Below are 14,753 nucleotides of genomic sequence, written 5' to 3' on the forward strand. Positions count from 1 at the left end.
CAGCACTTCCACATATTACTCAGTGCTCACCATGATCAGTGTACTGAGAGAAAAACAGTTTTAAGAAACAGGAAAATAGGGCACAAGGTGGACAGGGACAGAAGAAAATGGAGAGCCTCTGCCTCAAGGCATGTAGTCATGCGGCATTTGTACTTGAATTACTTGCATAAGGGTCCTCTCCCTGGAACTCCAGTGCCAGGAATTCTTGCGAAGAGAGCGCCACCCACACTCCTATTTCAGAGGCTTCTCACAGTGTGATCTGACACATGAGGTTGGTTAGGATTACATTTCGGTTAGCAGGAGTTGCAATAAGACATTTCTTTCAGACCCAGAATTCTGAAAATTCCTTTCCAAGAACACTGAAACCTGAACACTGTAAAGGAAAGAAAGGGTCATGGTTGGGAGAACAATATAAAACAAGATAAAACAGAAAAATAAGAGGGGACGGGAATGAAAAAATGAGAGAAGTATAGAGAGGTAACGCATAAGATCATGTTAGTAGTCTCTAAGCCATGCCCAATGTAACCCCTACTCCTAGGGCACCTCCACTTAACTCAATGGCTTTACTTTGCTCTAGGTTCACATGACATATCAATTCCATTGCTCACATTTTGCTGGTGCTAATAATGGCATGCCAGGTGCCCGCATTTGGCAAAAAGGCCAAAAGTCTTACATACATAGTCACTGGTGCTGAATTTAAGAGTAGGAAAAATAGTCATAAGAGGTCATAACTAGAAACAACTGTAGCTCAATTTCCTCATACTACAAATGAAAATAAAAAAGCCAGACCCTCTGCAGATAAATTTTTGCCAGAGGTCAAATGTCTAGTTGGTGACAAGCCTGAGTCTAGAATCCAGGTGTCCTAATTTCCTAGACCATACTTACTCTGCTCCTGCACCCCCATATGCTGCTATTCACTACATATCTTGAAACACACCTGCTCTCCCTGATTTCTGTCAATAGCACCAACTTTTTTCCCTTCCGTTACTATGAAGGATGCAGTTAAGGACAGCTGAGATCAACAGGACCTACTGCACCCACCTACAAAAAGAAAGAGGAGGTGCCTGGTGTTTCAGCTGGTTAATCATCTGACTCTTGATTTCAACTCAGGTCATAATCTCAGGGTTGTGGGATTGAACCCTGTATCAGGCTCGCACTCAGCAGGAAGTCTGCTTAGGATTCTTTCTCTCACTCTCCCTCTGTCTCTCCCACTCATGCTCTCTATCTCTCTGTCTCAAATAAATAAATAAATCTTTAAAAAAGAGAGGGAGAGAAAGTAATGATACCCAGAGATTCTATTTTTCCACCCATAGAGCTCTACCTGGGAAAGTTCTGGAAAAGGCTTATAATAGTAATAAATAATAATAATAATTTAAAAAACAATTCATTAGTTCTATAGTCACTATATTAGACTATAGTCAGCTGATGGCTGGATGATAGCAGACCTCATTTGGGGAAAGGGTAAACCATCATTGCATCACCATGGTTTTGGTGAGCTCTACGGGACAGGCTTAACACACAGGAAATAAACAGAAGAAATCTGGGCAGGAAAAAAAAATGGTTTTTGCTCGATGTTATTGCCAATTAAACTTCTTTGAAAGAAGGAAACAATGTTTATGTTCACATAGGGCATCTTCTAAGAAGGTTGCAATATTTTTTTTCAATATGTATCAGAAAACTCTTTGTCCTTGGGGTAAAGCCAAACTTAAGGAAGCCTCATTACCACAGGATATCTTTGCAATTAAGGAGGACCATTAAAAATGAATGGCATAGCCATTTAAGGAAGCTGAGAAATTGTTCATGTGTCATGGACATTGAGAAGAAAAAAAAAAAAACACTTTCTGAAAATGGAAATCCCCCAATTCTTGATACTGATGCTTCCTGATTTTTGTGGAAAGACAAAATTTCTTTATAAGGACACTTCTGTCCAATTTGAAAAATGAGTTCTGGGCTGTTCTTATGTGTTATCAATTTATACAGAGTCTCATGGTACATTAGCATCACTTATCAGGCTACTAGGTCTACTGAGAGACAGTATAACGGATGGAGGAAGTCAATGCATTATTCAGTCCCTTCTTGTGGGTTTTTCCAAAGCTAGATATCTAGCGACATGACTGTATAGGCCATTTCTGGAACTGTTCCCTCATCTTTACTATAATGGAAGGCACCATGATCTTCTTTAATCCATCCTATACCCAATTGATTAACTAATCTTCCCTTTTAAAAAGAGAGGCGGCTGAGAGAATGTTATTCTCCTGATAGAAATCTATCCATGTCTTCTTATCATATACAGAATAGACTCTAGACTCGTGAACATGGCATTCAGGGTCCTCTGTGATCTGGCACAAATTTTGCTTCGCACAAAGTGGCATGCGATTATAGCTTTACTTTCTATATTTGTTGTTATTGTTAATATTCCAGATGGACCTTTAATCCCATTCTTTTAGCTATTTTTTAAGTTTTCATTTCCTCATTTGGCAATTTTCTATTTATAACTTTTGATGGAGGTTTATTAGTTTTTCCAATATATAACTAGGAACTCTCTACCAATTAAGGTTTGTAATCTTATATCAGGAATGTTTTATGACATCTTTTTCAGGGTAGTTGATATGAACTTATGGGTGAATTTAGAAAGTCAAAACACAAAACAGCTTAACTGGTAGGGCCAGAGTTTGTCTTCCTGGGAATTCATGTCTACAATTTCTTTCTGGATACTTTCCTTCTCACCCTCTGCCCTTGCTGTTTTCTATTAGATTCATATAGAACTACCCAGAGTTTTCTGGCTCCAGATATTTCATACATTGACATTGGCCAGTCTTAAGGGTTCTGACCCTTTGTGCCTTAACCAATCTGATAAACTACTGAGAATTATTGGGTTAATTAAAAAAAAAAAAAGCTGTCTTTTTCCTTCTGGGTGGCAGAACTTCCTTTGTGCCCAGGGTGCCTTCACTAGACCAAGGACTTAAGACTTTTGAAACCTAAGTGAGGAAGTTGTCATTTAAGAGTTGCTAGTTTGGGGTGCATGGGTGGCTCAGTGGGTTAAGCTTCTGCCTTCGGCTCGGGTCATGATCTCAGGGTTCTGGGATCAAGCCCCACATCAGGCTCTCTGCTCAGCAGGGAGCCTGCTCCCCACTCCCCTCTCTGACTGCCTCTCTGTCTATTTGTGATCTCTCTATTTCTCTCTGTCAAATAAATAAATAAAATCTTAAAAAAAAAAAAAAAAGAGTTGCTGGTTCATTTGCACCCAGGAGTGGAGACTACTTTCTTCACCTTTGGAAGAGACTAGTAATTGTTCTTGGGAAAATCTATAAGGTGCTTGACCTTGTTAGTATGTTAACTTGACCACAGATGCTAGATGATCACATATTATTCTGAAATTGAAGGGAAAGTTTGAAGGGGGAAGCTTTATGATTTCGGGCAGAACTGTAGTACTTTGGGTTCCAGGTGCAAAGTATGGCCCAGAGCTGGAAAGAGGGCTGATCCCTTCTCCTCCCAGCTCAGCCTGGAACTGCTCTGGCAGGCACCCGGATGGTGGAGGCTTAGGGAGAGTAAGAACACAGCACCTTGGCAAGGCTTCCACCAATACTAGGAGGAGACAGCTGCATTTGCGAGAGAACAGCAAGGTTCCTTCAAGCTATTTGGAGGCTAGGAAGGGTGTATGGGTGGACACAGTGTTGTCAGAGCAAGAGAAAAGGGTTATGGTGGATAGGATGATTATTGTAGTACACAGAAGAGACCATAAGCTGATATAAGCCATCTTTGGGGAACAACAAGAAATATTCGGAAATATTTGACTAGCGATCAGGTCAGTGGGGACTCAAGTGATAATCTGGCCATTAAAAACTTATGACCCCATTTTACACTTAATGAAAAGTCTGGCCATACTGATTGCACACATTTTAAGGATACATGTATGAAGATAATGCCTCTACCTTCATTATGTAACTCTGATTATGGGTGTACATGAGATCCCATTTGGAAGGAAAGATCCACCATGGCATGCCTATTGAGAAACTATTTTAAAGTAGGTTGAGCTTCGCAATGTCTTTCCTACCAAAATCCGAACAGTGACTTACGAGGATGGGCCCCTGGTGGGCCCATGTGAGAATGATGACAATATCAGTAAAGACCATGGGATGAAACAAACGCTTAGAAGTACCTGGTTTCAGCAGTATAGACTGAGTGGCAGTTATGTGCAAGGCCCTGTGCCAGATGAAGCAGGAGCTATCAAAGTGCTTATACTTGGGTTGATTTAAGGAAGGTCTTCTCTCCAATCATTCCAGGGACTTAAGCCTGCTTTTCAAATATGATGGATTGTGTTCCTCTCAAAGAAGCTTCCATCAGATAACTTCTTTTTGTTTTTTTTCAAAATAAGTTAGACATCTGCATTATCTACATGATTATGGTTTTATATTATTTGGCTTTTCCAATAATCTGTATGTGCTTATCTCTCCTGCCCCACTCTCTGTCTTCTACACAGTTCTTCAAATCCTAGGTCAGTGTGTACATGATTCTTTCTGCCTGGAATATTCCTCTGCAGCCCACCTACACTCACCTTTTCAGCTACCTTTTATTTGCCTTTTCAGATCCTGCTTTAGGCATCTCTTTTTCTGGAAAGCTTCTGTGACTGTCTCCATCTTTCCCTTCACAGATGGGTTGGGCAACCCTCTGAGCATTGCAACACCACCCTTCAAGGTCTTTCTCAGGGCTCCTTTGAACTTTGCACCTGCCTATTTGTCCATTTTCCCACTGGGCTGTGAGTTCTCTCCCTAATGCTGTGCTTGGCTCATACTTAATAGGCATGCGATACATATGTGTTCATTTCAGTTGACCTTTTGTCAGTTACCCCTAACAACTGTTATGCCTTGAGAGAGAGGTCATATCAATCTTACAAGTAGGAAAATATTGCCTGACCATTATTTATAGGAGCTAAAAGATGCCACTGAAAAGAAAATTCTGTTTATATCCTTTCTTCCCTAAGAATGATAGTAATGAATTCCATGTTTCACCCCTGATTCAAGCTGCTAAGCCTCCAAATCAAACAACTCCAAGAAACTTTCACTTACCTTAAAATTCATTTAGTGCTAAGGGTTCACGTAGTTTTCATGATCTTTGAAGGAGATCAGAAATGTATAGATATCGAAGAATTTCAGAGGTCCCTGGACTCCTCAGAAGAAGATTTCGAAGTGCATGGAAGAGTACTTGAATTCTCGTTTTTATCTCTGCAGCCTGTGCCACAGTTACTAAGAAAGCCAGCTGTGCTAAAGGGGAGAGGGACAGAGTTGCAACGAGGACTTTGTGTTACCTAAAACTCAGGTGTATGCTCTCTCTTGGAGCTGCACCAAGGTAGAGGAGCCAAAAAGGGGATGGGAGCAGCTCCAGAGAAGAGGATACAAGTAATCGCAGGCCATCTAAGGACTGAGAAGTCCAGTTCCCTTTTCCTGACCTCTGTGTGGAGAAAGAGTTCTGAGAGGAACAAGTTTAAGTAACTGAGGAATCACAGGGCTAACTGAAATGTAAGTAAATAAGGTGCTTTAGATGCTGAATACCACTAATCCTAGTTCATAAAATGTAGAGATAAAAGGAAAGCGGGGCGGGGGGAGGGGGGCGCGGAGAACGGAAAAAAAAAAAAAAGGAAACCTTTGGAAATACTGGAAGGTGTTCTGTTACACAATGTGTTTGCCACCAGAGGTGCCAGGTGACGACTGTGGGAGGTTCCAGAAGGACTTTCATATACATTATCCTATGTTTTCTTAAGTAACCCTCAGCACAAGTGAGGCAAGTATTGTCATTATTCCCAAGTAACTGATGATGAATTTGAGCTAAAAGCACACATAGCTAATCTTTGACAGGACTGAGAGCTGATTCTAGTTCTGTCTGCAACCTGTGTGGGGTATCTATGATTTTATTCAATAAATAGTAATTTTATTCAAGTTGGGGAGTCAACAAGACTGATGTGGTCATCTAAAGATAAGGCTACTTGGAATAGAGGAAACTCTAAAACAGTGGGAGTGGTGGACGTCATATTATTCTCCATTTGATTTTACTTGTTTAAAAAAGTTATTTAATTATACAAGTAACATACAAATATATGCTCAATCACTTAAAGTTCAAATAATATTGAATTTAAGGTCTAACTTCATTTCCCCACCACCTTCCAAGACTAACTATGTGGGTGATTTATAGCTTATTCTTTCAGATTTTTACCAGTGATTTACAGATATATAGGTGAATATATATGCATATGTATATGTACACACATATTTTTACTGTATATGCATAGTGTGGATTTCTAGGGCTTTTTTAAAGATTTATTTCATTGAGAGAGAGAGCGTGAATGAGAATGAGCATAGTGGTGAGGGACAGAGGGATAGGGAGACAGAGAATCTCCAGCAGACTCCCCACTGAGTAAGAAACCCGGCGGGGCTCAATCCCCCAACCCCTGAGATCATGGCTTGTGCTAAAATTAAGAGTCGGACAGATGTGGGGCGCCTGGGTGGCTCAGTGGATTAAAGCCTCTGCCTTAGGCTCAGGTCATGATCCCAGGGTCCTGGGATCGAGCCCCGCATCGGGCTCTCTGCTCAGCAGGGAGCCTGCTTCCTCCTCTCTCTCTGCTTGCCTCTCTGCCTACCTGTGATCTCTGTCTGTCAAATAAATAAATAAAATCTTAAAAAAAAAAAAAGAAAGAGTCGGACAGATGTTCAACCAACCAAGCACCCCTAGATTTGTGTTTTTAATGTAAAATATGTAAAAAAAGTAAATACGTAAAATAATTTAAAAAAACGTAAAAAGATCAAACCACAGGGTGCCTGGGTGGCTCAGTTGGTTAAGCGTCTGCCTTCAGCTCAGACCATGATCTTGGGGTCCTAGGATGGAGCCCTGGTCAGGCTCCCTGTTTAGCAGGGACCCTGCTTCTCCCTCTCCCTGCCCCACCCCTCCAATTGTGCCCTCTCTGTATCTCTATCTCTCTCAAATAAAATCTTAAAAAAAAGTTCTCCAGTAAAGATTAATCTAGTCATTATTTACATGTTTGACAAAGTTGTTTAAACACTCATGCCTGCTTATTCACACTATAGTAAATTCAATAGTGTCCCCCCACAATTCTTGTTCATATGGAACCGCAAAATGTAGCCTTTCTTGGAAATACAGTCTTTGTAGATATAATTTGTTAAGATGAGGTCATACAGGGGGCTCCTGGGTGGCTCAGTCAGTTAGGCATCCACCTCTTGATCTCAGTTCAGTTCTCATTTCACAGTTGTGAATTTATACCCTGCATTGGGCTCCACGTGGGGTGTGGAGACTACTTAAAAAAAAAAAAAAAAAAGAGGTCATACTGGATTAAAGTGGGCCCTAAATGCAATGACTGGTATCCTTATAAGAAAAGGAGAGGTCAGGGGTGCCTGGATGGCTCAGTGGTTTAAAGCCTCTGCCTTCCACTCAGGTCATGAAGGGATCGATCCCTGTGTCGGTCTCTCTGCTCAGCAGGAGGCCTGCTTCCCTTCCTCTCTCTCTGCCTGCCTCTCTGCCTACTTGTGATCTCTCTCTGTCAAATAAATAAATAAAAATCTTAAAAAAAAAAAAAAAAGAAAAGGAAAGGAGAGGTCAGACATACAGACACACAAGGAAGAATGCCATGTGATGACAGAGGCAAAGATTAGCGCAATGTAGCTACAGACCAGAGAACACTGCAGACCACTGGCAAGCATCAGAAGCTAGGAGAGAGGCATGGAACAGTTCCTTCCTCAGAAGTCTTCAGCAGGAACCAAGTTCAATGACACCTTAATTTTGGACTTCCAGCATTCAAAACTGCAAAAGAATGAAATTCTCTCATTTGAAGCCACACAGTTTGTAGAAACATAGTTATGATAGCTCTAAGAAACTAATACACTGTCCTATGTATTCATTAAAATTATTTCCAAAGCACCTCTCAAGAGCATTTCAAGAGATTTATAGTTTCTAGCCCGAAAGTATGGTAAGATGAGCGATCTAGGTTTATAATTTCTAACTTGAGAAGTATATCAATATGAATAATCAGATGAAGGACTGTGAGCTCTCATTGATGATTAAGAATTTGTTTGAAGTCCTAAACTAAAGAAGAAAGCATGAGTTGTTAATGCAAGGCACTTGTTATTCATTTTTTATATTAAAATACAGATTATTTAGTCTTAAAGATTAAATTTCTGAAGAACTTAGCTTTTCCACAGTCTCATTTTAATTTTTTAATGATATTACCCTAATGGCTATCTAGTTTGGTTCCAAAGGCAATGGGAAAAGCTGTGAAAGTGGTTTGTGGGCTTGTGAGTCTATAATCATTGACATTTAAAATGTTGATTTATGATGTAAAGGATAAAAACACTGTCTTAAGCAGCAGTTGCAAAAACAATGAATTGATTCTATCACTCAGTCCTTTAAAAACTCAGTAAGTTACTCAGAGTTGCACTAGAGGAAATCCCCACTGAAACATAGCTCCTTTCTTCTTTCCTTTCTACTTCTTATATGAAAATCAGAATAAACTACACATAAGCAATATGCTACATCCAAGTCTTAGCAAAACTTGTGATGATCAATTATTTATTGTTGAAGGTGATATGAATTAAATACTATATATGTACTATGTATGAATTACATACTATACAGTTTGTGAATAAACAAATATGTATTTTTGGTTTACCTCTGGTGTGAGAAAGGAAAAGATCCTGGAGCACAAAAGTCATCAAATGCATCTACAGTGGATACAGAATGTGGACCTCACAATAGGCTATGGTTATACTCTAATTCACTTTTCTATAACAAAAGGACAGGGATATAGCCAAATCTTCTCTTTCAGATATAAACAAGCTAATGAAGATGCATAAAGAATGCATCAATATTTTATTGATCTGCAATCTGTTGCATTTGAGTATATACCTTCAATGCCATTGACCTTTATTTCCAAAAAGAATATTTTAAAAAAAATTTAAGGGTTTTTGTAGGTACAACTTTGAGGTCAGACCTCTTACAAATCTTTAAGTAAATGCACTTGATAAGTCTACATTTTAAGTGTGATTTGAAGTAATATAAAAACAAAAAACATTAGCAAAATAGCAGTAGACAATAAATATTTGTTGAATGAATGTATAGAAATGAATGACTTTATTCATTATGTATTCCTATGTTATTTCTGCTCATGTAGCTACATTTTTATTGTAATTTGGCTTCCTTTATTGATCTGTCTTTAGGGGAAGAATGACTCCTGTGGTCATTCTTGGCATTGCAATTATATTCCTCATAGGAACTAAAAAGTTGGCATTCTGGGTTTATTTAAAGATACCTCTAGACTGTGAATGCTTCACAGTAGGGCCTAGCTAGTGCCTGGAACTTAGCAAACATCTAATGTATGTTCAATGAATGTTCCCTGCTTTAGTCTAGGTTGTCATTCCTTTTCATCTGTTCACCCAAAAAAAGACACTCTCTGCCATTGTCCAAATGTTTGTGTACCCTCCAGAAGTCATATGTCAAAATCCCCAAGGCGGTGGGGTTAGGAGGTAGGCCCTTATAAAAGAGGCCTCACAGAGCTCCCTAGCCCCTCTGACATATGAAAACCCAATGAAAAGATGACTGTCTATGAGCCAGCAAGATCTCACCAAACACCAATCTGCCAGCATCATGATCTTGAACTTCCCAGCCTCTAGAACTGTGAGAAATATTTGTTGTTTATAAATTATCCAGCTTTTGGTATTTGTTATAGTAGCATGAACAGACTAAGACATTCTAATTTTAAGAAACTAGGTAGTGATCCTAAAAATAAAAGTTACAATAAAAATTTAAATGTAGTGGATAAGGTATTTATCAAACAGGAGATAGAGCAAATAGGGATATGGTTATATGACCACCCTCTTTCTCCATTCTAAATTTTCCATCTGTATACAATGGATTAAGCTATTTCAAGTGTGGGTGTGGTTTATTGGTTAGAATAAACTACATGGCATAAGGCCTAATGACCTAATATTTTTATACAGGTGAAAATGGATTAAAATGAACAATAAGGAAACCTCGAAAAGAGAAGAAAAGGGAAAGGTGGCATAAAATTGTACCATGTAACTTTTGAGAGATGGGGAGGGAAATATGGTTGTTGTTAGATAGCTCCAGTCAAGTCTAATGGAAAAGGGAGGGTGGCAGGACCTGCAGATGAAATGCTTTAGTCTTTAATAGTACAAACCACCTAGCTTTGCCTCTTTATCTTTCCCATACCAACCAGAACTCTCTCAGGTTCGGTTCCACATCCCACTGGTTATTGCAGTGGCCTGGTTCCACAATGCCAGAAGTCTGAATCAATCATACTTATTTGGCTTATGGGAAGGAGGCTTGGTCTTGCATAATGATGAAAACACAACATCATTCTTTACATATAACCATGAATGTTCAGATACTGCTCTGTCCATTGCATACAATAATGATGTAGAGTGCCACCTGACTCCTATACCAACAAGTGGGGACTGCTATAGATGGAAGCTTCCTTCTCTTGTCAGGATATTATGACCTAAAAAGATGTTTTAAAAAGCAAAAGTAGGGGGGCACCTGGGTGGCTCAGTCGTTAAGCGTCTGCCTTCGGCTCAGGTCATGATCCCGGGGTCCTGGGATCCAGCCCCACATTGGGCTCCCTGCCCTGCTGGAAGCCTGCGTCTCCCTCTCCCACTCCCCCTGCTTGTGTTCCCTCTCTCACTATGTGTCTCTCTGTCAAATAAATAAATAAATAAATAAAATCTTAAAAAAAAAAAAAAAAAAAGCAAAAGTAGGGGGCGCCTGGGTGACTCAGTTATTAAGTGTCTGCCTTTGGCTCAGGTCATGATCCCGGGGTCCTGGGATCGAGCTCCCCCATCGAGCCCCACATTGAGCTCCCTGCTCAGTGGGAAACCTGCTTCTCCCTCTCCCACTTCCCTTGCTCACGTTCCCTCTCTCTCTCTGTCTTTCTCTGTCATATAAATAAATAAAATCTTAAAAATTTAAAAACTTAAAAATAAAAAGCAAAAGGAGAGTAGTAGCAGGAAGGATCAGATAAAGGATTTTTTTTTTTTTTAAGCAGAGAAGAAAGTTGAGAAGAGCAACTTCATGGCCTTTGCCTTGACATGGCTAAGGAATACAAGGAAATAAACACATACAGTCACATGAAATTAGAGATTATATTTTCAAGTATCTTCATTCACTGTTAGTCTGCGGCCAGCTACATGGGTCTGTTCTACTAGTTGCAACTCACTTCCAAGGGGCAGAAGCAATCTCAACTCCCAGAAATACTGAAAGACATCTCCCCTCGCCAAGGTCTAAACCAAGATAGTGAAATCAGAAGAGAATGTGGGATTCCCTTCTCCTGGATTCTCAACTGGGTTGTGGAGTTTTTATTCATCATCTTTGGGGATCAAGAGCTTCTTCAAGAAAGATCATGCTGCCTAAAAGAACATGGCCTTACCCAAAGGACCATAAGAGGTTATATATAACCTAATAAGCACAACATTTAAATAATAAAAACATTCATTTGATACAGGGTGGAGAGTAATTTTTTTTTAACAGAGGATAATATTCATTAGTGGGAATTGTATTGTCCTAACAGGTTAACATTTGGCTAAAATAATCGGATCAGAAGCTATACAGGTAGGATATGTTCAATCAAGAAATAGAGATATTTTAAATGTTATGACATCCCTTATTTTGAATTCCCTTTATGGTACTTATCACACTCTACTATGATCTATCTATGTACTTGTCTGTATTCCCTTCTAGAGTGTAATGTCCCTAAAGAAGGAATCGAGTCTCCAATTCCCTTTTGTATTGACACCCAGAACAGAGATGCCTGCCACATATATCAAAGAACGGTAGAATAAACGCTTTATGGGCAGTAAATAAAACAAAGCTCATAACCAAGTTTCATATTCTGCATGTTGTCATAGAAAGACTGGAGAAGAAATTGAAAAGCGAGTACTCAGAAAGCAGTATGAATGGAGATGAGTGCTCTGATCTTAGATGCTTTCGTCAGGGCTGCTGTGTCCAATTGGGCATGTTGTTCGCCACATAAAATTATCATTTGGGCAAGGGCACAAACTGGAGCAAAAATCCAGCCCATGCTCTGTTTTCTAAGCCGTGAACTTCAGCACTATCCCATGCCTTGTATTGCACACAAGAAGCAATGTCCTTTCTTTCAAATTCACTTAGCACTGCACAAGCTAGAGACAGCCATGTTTTGAATTATGACTTAATCTCTAACAGGTTAGATCACAGGGCAAGAAAAACTGCCCCACTGATCTGATTCTCCACAAGAGGAGTGAAAGAAACAGTGTAGACTGTGTGTTCATGAATTGATAACATGAGGTTGGAGATTGTTTTTCTCTAGATTTTCAACACAGGATAGGGTGTTGTGCTTATAAGATTAAACTTTTTTTTTTTTTTTGTAATATAAAAGAACTACACAGTGGAGGCTCAGCATTCAACTGGATTCCAGAAAGTGAGCTACAGAATTAGAGAGGCATAAAGAACAGGAAGAGACCGTGAAGATCATAGAATTCCATTGCTGGAAGACACTTTAGAGATCATCTGGTCCAATAATCACCTCATTTTACAGATGAGGAAACCAAAAAGATCAAGGAGATGATGTGACTTGCCTGCGGTTAGTAAAACTAAGTCTAGGACCTAGTGTTTTCTGTCTTTCAATGTAATAATCTATCACAACTGGCTGCACTTACCATCAGTTATAATCAACATTGATTGAGCACCCACTGTGCGGGAGAGGTTGAGACATATGGACTCGGTCTCCATCAAGGTCCTTACAGTGAGGTTGAGAAAACGGGAAATAAGTATTCAAAGATAAACAATAATAGAAGGTGGCCTGAGAGGGAAGGTTTAGACTCGGGCTTCTGAGAGGGAATGGTGATGTCAACATTAGGGATGGCAGGCATGGAGTGGAATGCCTTTGTGTGTGCCGACAGTTCTGGAGGGACCAGAGCCAGGTGACTGAGAAGCTCCAGGTGAGGACCTAGGGTCACAAAACCGGTGTCAGGAGAAGCCAGCTTCCTGGGCACCTCTCCTGTAGCTTAAGCCCTGCGGCTCATGACCCAGAATACAAGGCTGAGTGGGATAAAGCCTCTCCTCACCTGGGCTCTGATCCCTAGAAAGGCGGGGGCCGAGGCAGGTGTGCAGGGAGAGGAGCGTGGAGGAGGAAGACAACTAAGGCAAGTGAGAAGTTGCGGCTGCCCTGAGCTGACCCACCGCGGAAGGCCACAGAGAAAAGCCTAGGCGCTCGCGCGAGGCCCGGGAGGAGAAGGGGCTTCCGGGGCGGCGCGCGCGGCCGGCAGGGCGGGGCTGGGACAAGCACCGCCCATGTCGGGCTGCGCGACAATGGGGCGAGCTGTGGAACGCGGCTGCGGCTGTGGCTGCTGTGGGCCTCGGGGGGGCGGAGCGACCGCCGCTACCTCCGCAGCCCCGGTTGGGATTTGAAAGATTAAAAACTACCGGTGGAGAGGGCTACCGCGTTGAATGTGTGGCGGAAGCGCTGGGGGCCACGGCTCGGCGCGGGGCCGGGCAGCTGGCGGCGTCTCCACACCATGAATTACCCGGGCCGCGGTTCCCCGCGGAGCCCTGAACATAACGACCGGGGCGGCGGCGGCACAGCCTGGGAGCTGGACTCGGATGCGGAGCCGGCGTTCGGCGGCGGCGTTTGCTGCTTCGACCACTTGCCGGGCGGGGACCCGAGCGACGACGAGGTGCCTCTGGCCCTGCTGCGCGGGGAGCCCGGGCTGCACTTGGCGCCGGACGCGGAGGACCACAACCACCACCTGGCGCTGGACTCCTGCCTTAGTGATGAGAACTACGACTTCAGCTCCGCGGAGTCGGGCTCCTCGCTGCGCTACTACAGCGAGGGCGAGAGCGTGAGCGTCGGCTGCGGCAGCTCCTCGTCGCTGCACCCGCCGCCGCAGCCGCCGCTGGTCCAGTCGAGCGCGGGGGGCATCGGGCCAGCGGGAGGGGGGCTCGGGGAAAGGAAGCGCACCCGGTCTGGCGGAACAGCCGCCAGGCACCGCTACGAGGTGGTGACGGAGCTGGGCCCCGAGGAGGTTCGCTGGTTCTACAAGGAGGACAAGAAGACCTGGAAGCCCTTCATCGGCTATGACTCGCTCCGCATCGAGCTCGCCTTCCGAACGCTACTGCAGGCCACGGGTGGCCGGCCCCGGGCCGAGGACCCGGAGGGCGACCGTGTGTGCGGCCCGGCCTCCAGCTCGGGGGAGGACGAGGACGAGGACCGCGTCTGCGGCTTCTGCCCGCGCGCTGCGGGGCACGAGCCCGAGATGGAGGAGCTGGTGAACATCGAGCGGGTGTGTGTGCGGGGCGGCCTCTACGAGGTGGATGTGACCCAAGGAGAGTGCTACCCGGTGTACTGGAACCGTGAGTAGCCGGCCGGGGGAGGGAGCGGGACGGGCTGCTTGTGGGGCGGACGAGCACCCGGGTGGGGTTTGGGACTTGACCGCCGCAGAGAACGAGGCGCTTGAGGCCCGGCGTTTGGGCGTTTGGTAGGGAGAAGGGTGGAGATGAGACACGCAGAGCCGGCAGGTGAAGGGTAAACGAGCAGATGGCAAAATCCAAGCCGCCTGGGGTTCAGAAGAAGATTCTGCCGGGGTAGCGCTTCCTGGGTGAGCTGGGTGCTGCTGCCATCCCCTGGAGATGATCCAGGAACGGATGCCCAGCCCGAAGGTTAAATTTCGCGATCCTACCTGAGCTTTGTCCACCTGGGGATC

At 43.1% G+C, this 14,753-nt stretch overlaps 1 protein-coding gene and 1 long non-coding RNA gene across 8 annotated transcripts in view; one reads left to right on the forward strand and one right to left on the reverse strand.

The window, feature by feature from the left end:
- Nucleotides 1–248: 248 nt before the first annotated feature.
- Nucleotides 249–13,164, reverse strand: LOC116878006. Its single transcript, XR_004384756.1, has 3 exons — nt 13,119–13,164; nt 7,677–7,806; nt 249–373 (listed from the first exon to the last, which is right to left on the reverse strand). It is a non-coding gene; the product is annotated as an uncharacterized LOC116878006 (long non-coding RNA).
- Nucleotides 13,165–13,412: 248 nt separating this feature from the next.
- Nucleotides 13,413–14,753, forward strand: part of DDHD1 (DDHD domain containing 1) — an 81,708-nt gene continuing 80,367 nt past the window's right edge. For all 7 annotated transcript variants that reach the window (XM_032875360.1, XM_032875363.1, XM_032875364.1 and 4 more), the window contains exon 1: nt 13,413–14,403. In XM_032875360.1, the coding sequence (XP_032731251.1) occupies nt 13,569–14,403 (835 nt within the window). In that variant the 5' untranslated portion in view covers nt 13,413–13,568. The remainder of the gene's footprint in view (nt 14,404–14,753) is intronic.

The sequence above is a fragment of the Lontra canadensis genome, unplaced genomic scaffold, assembly GCF_010015895.1.
Source record: "Lontra canadensis isolate GAN:19392208 unplaced genomic scaffold, GSC_riverotter_1.0 scaffold55, whole genome shotgun sequence".
Taxonomy (NCBI): Eukaryota; Metazoa; Chordata; class Mammalia; order Carnivora; family Mustelidae; genus Lontra; species Lontra canadensis.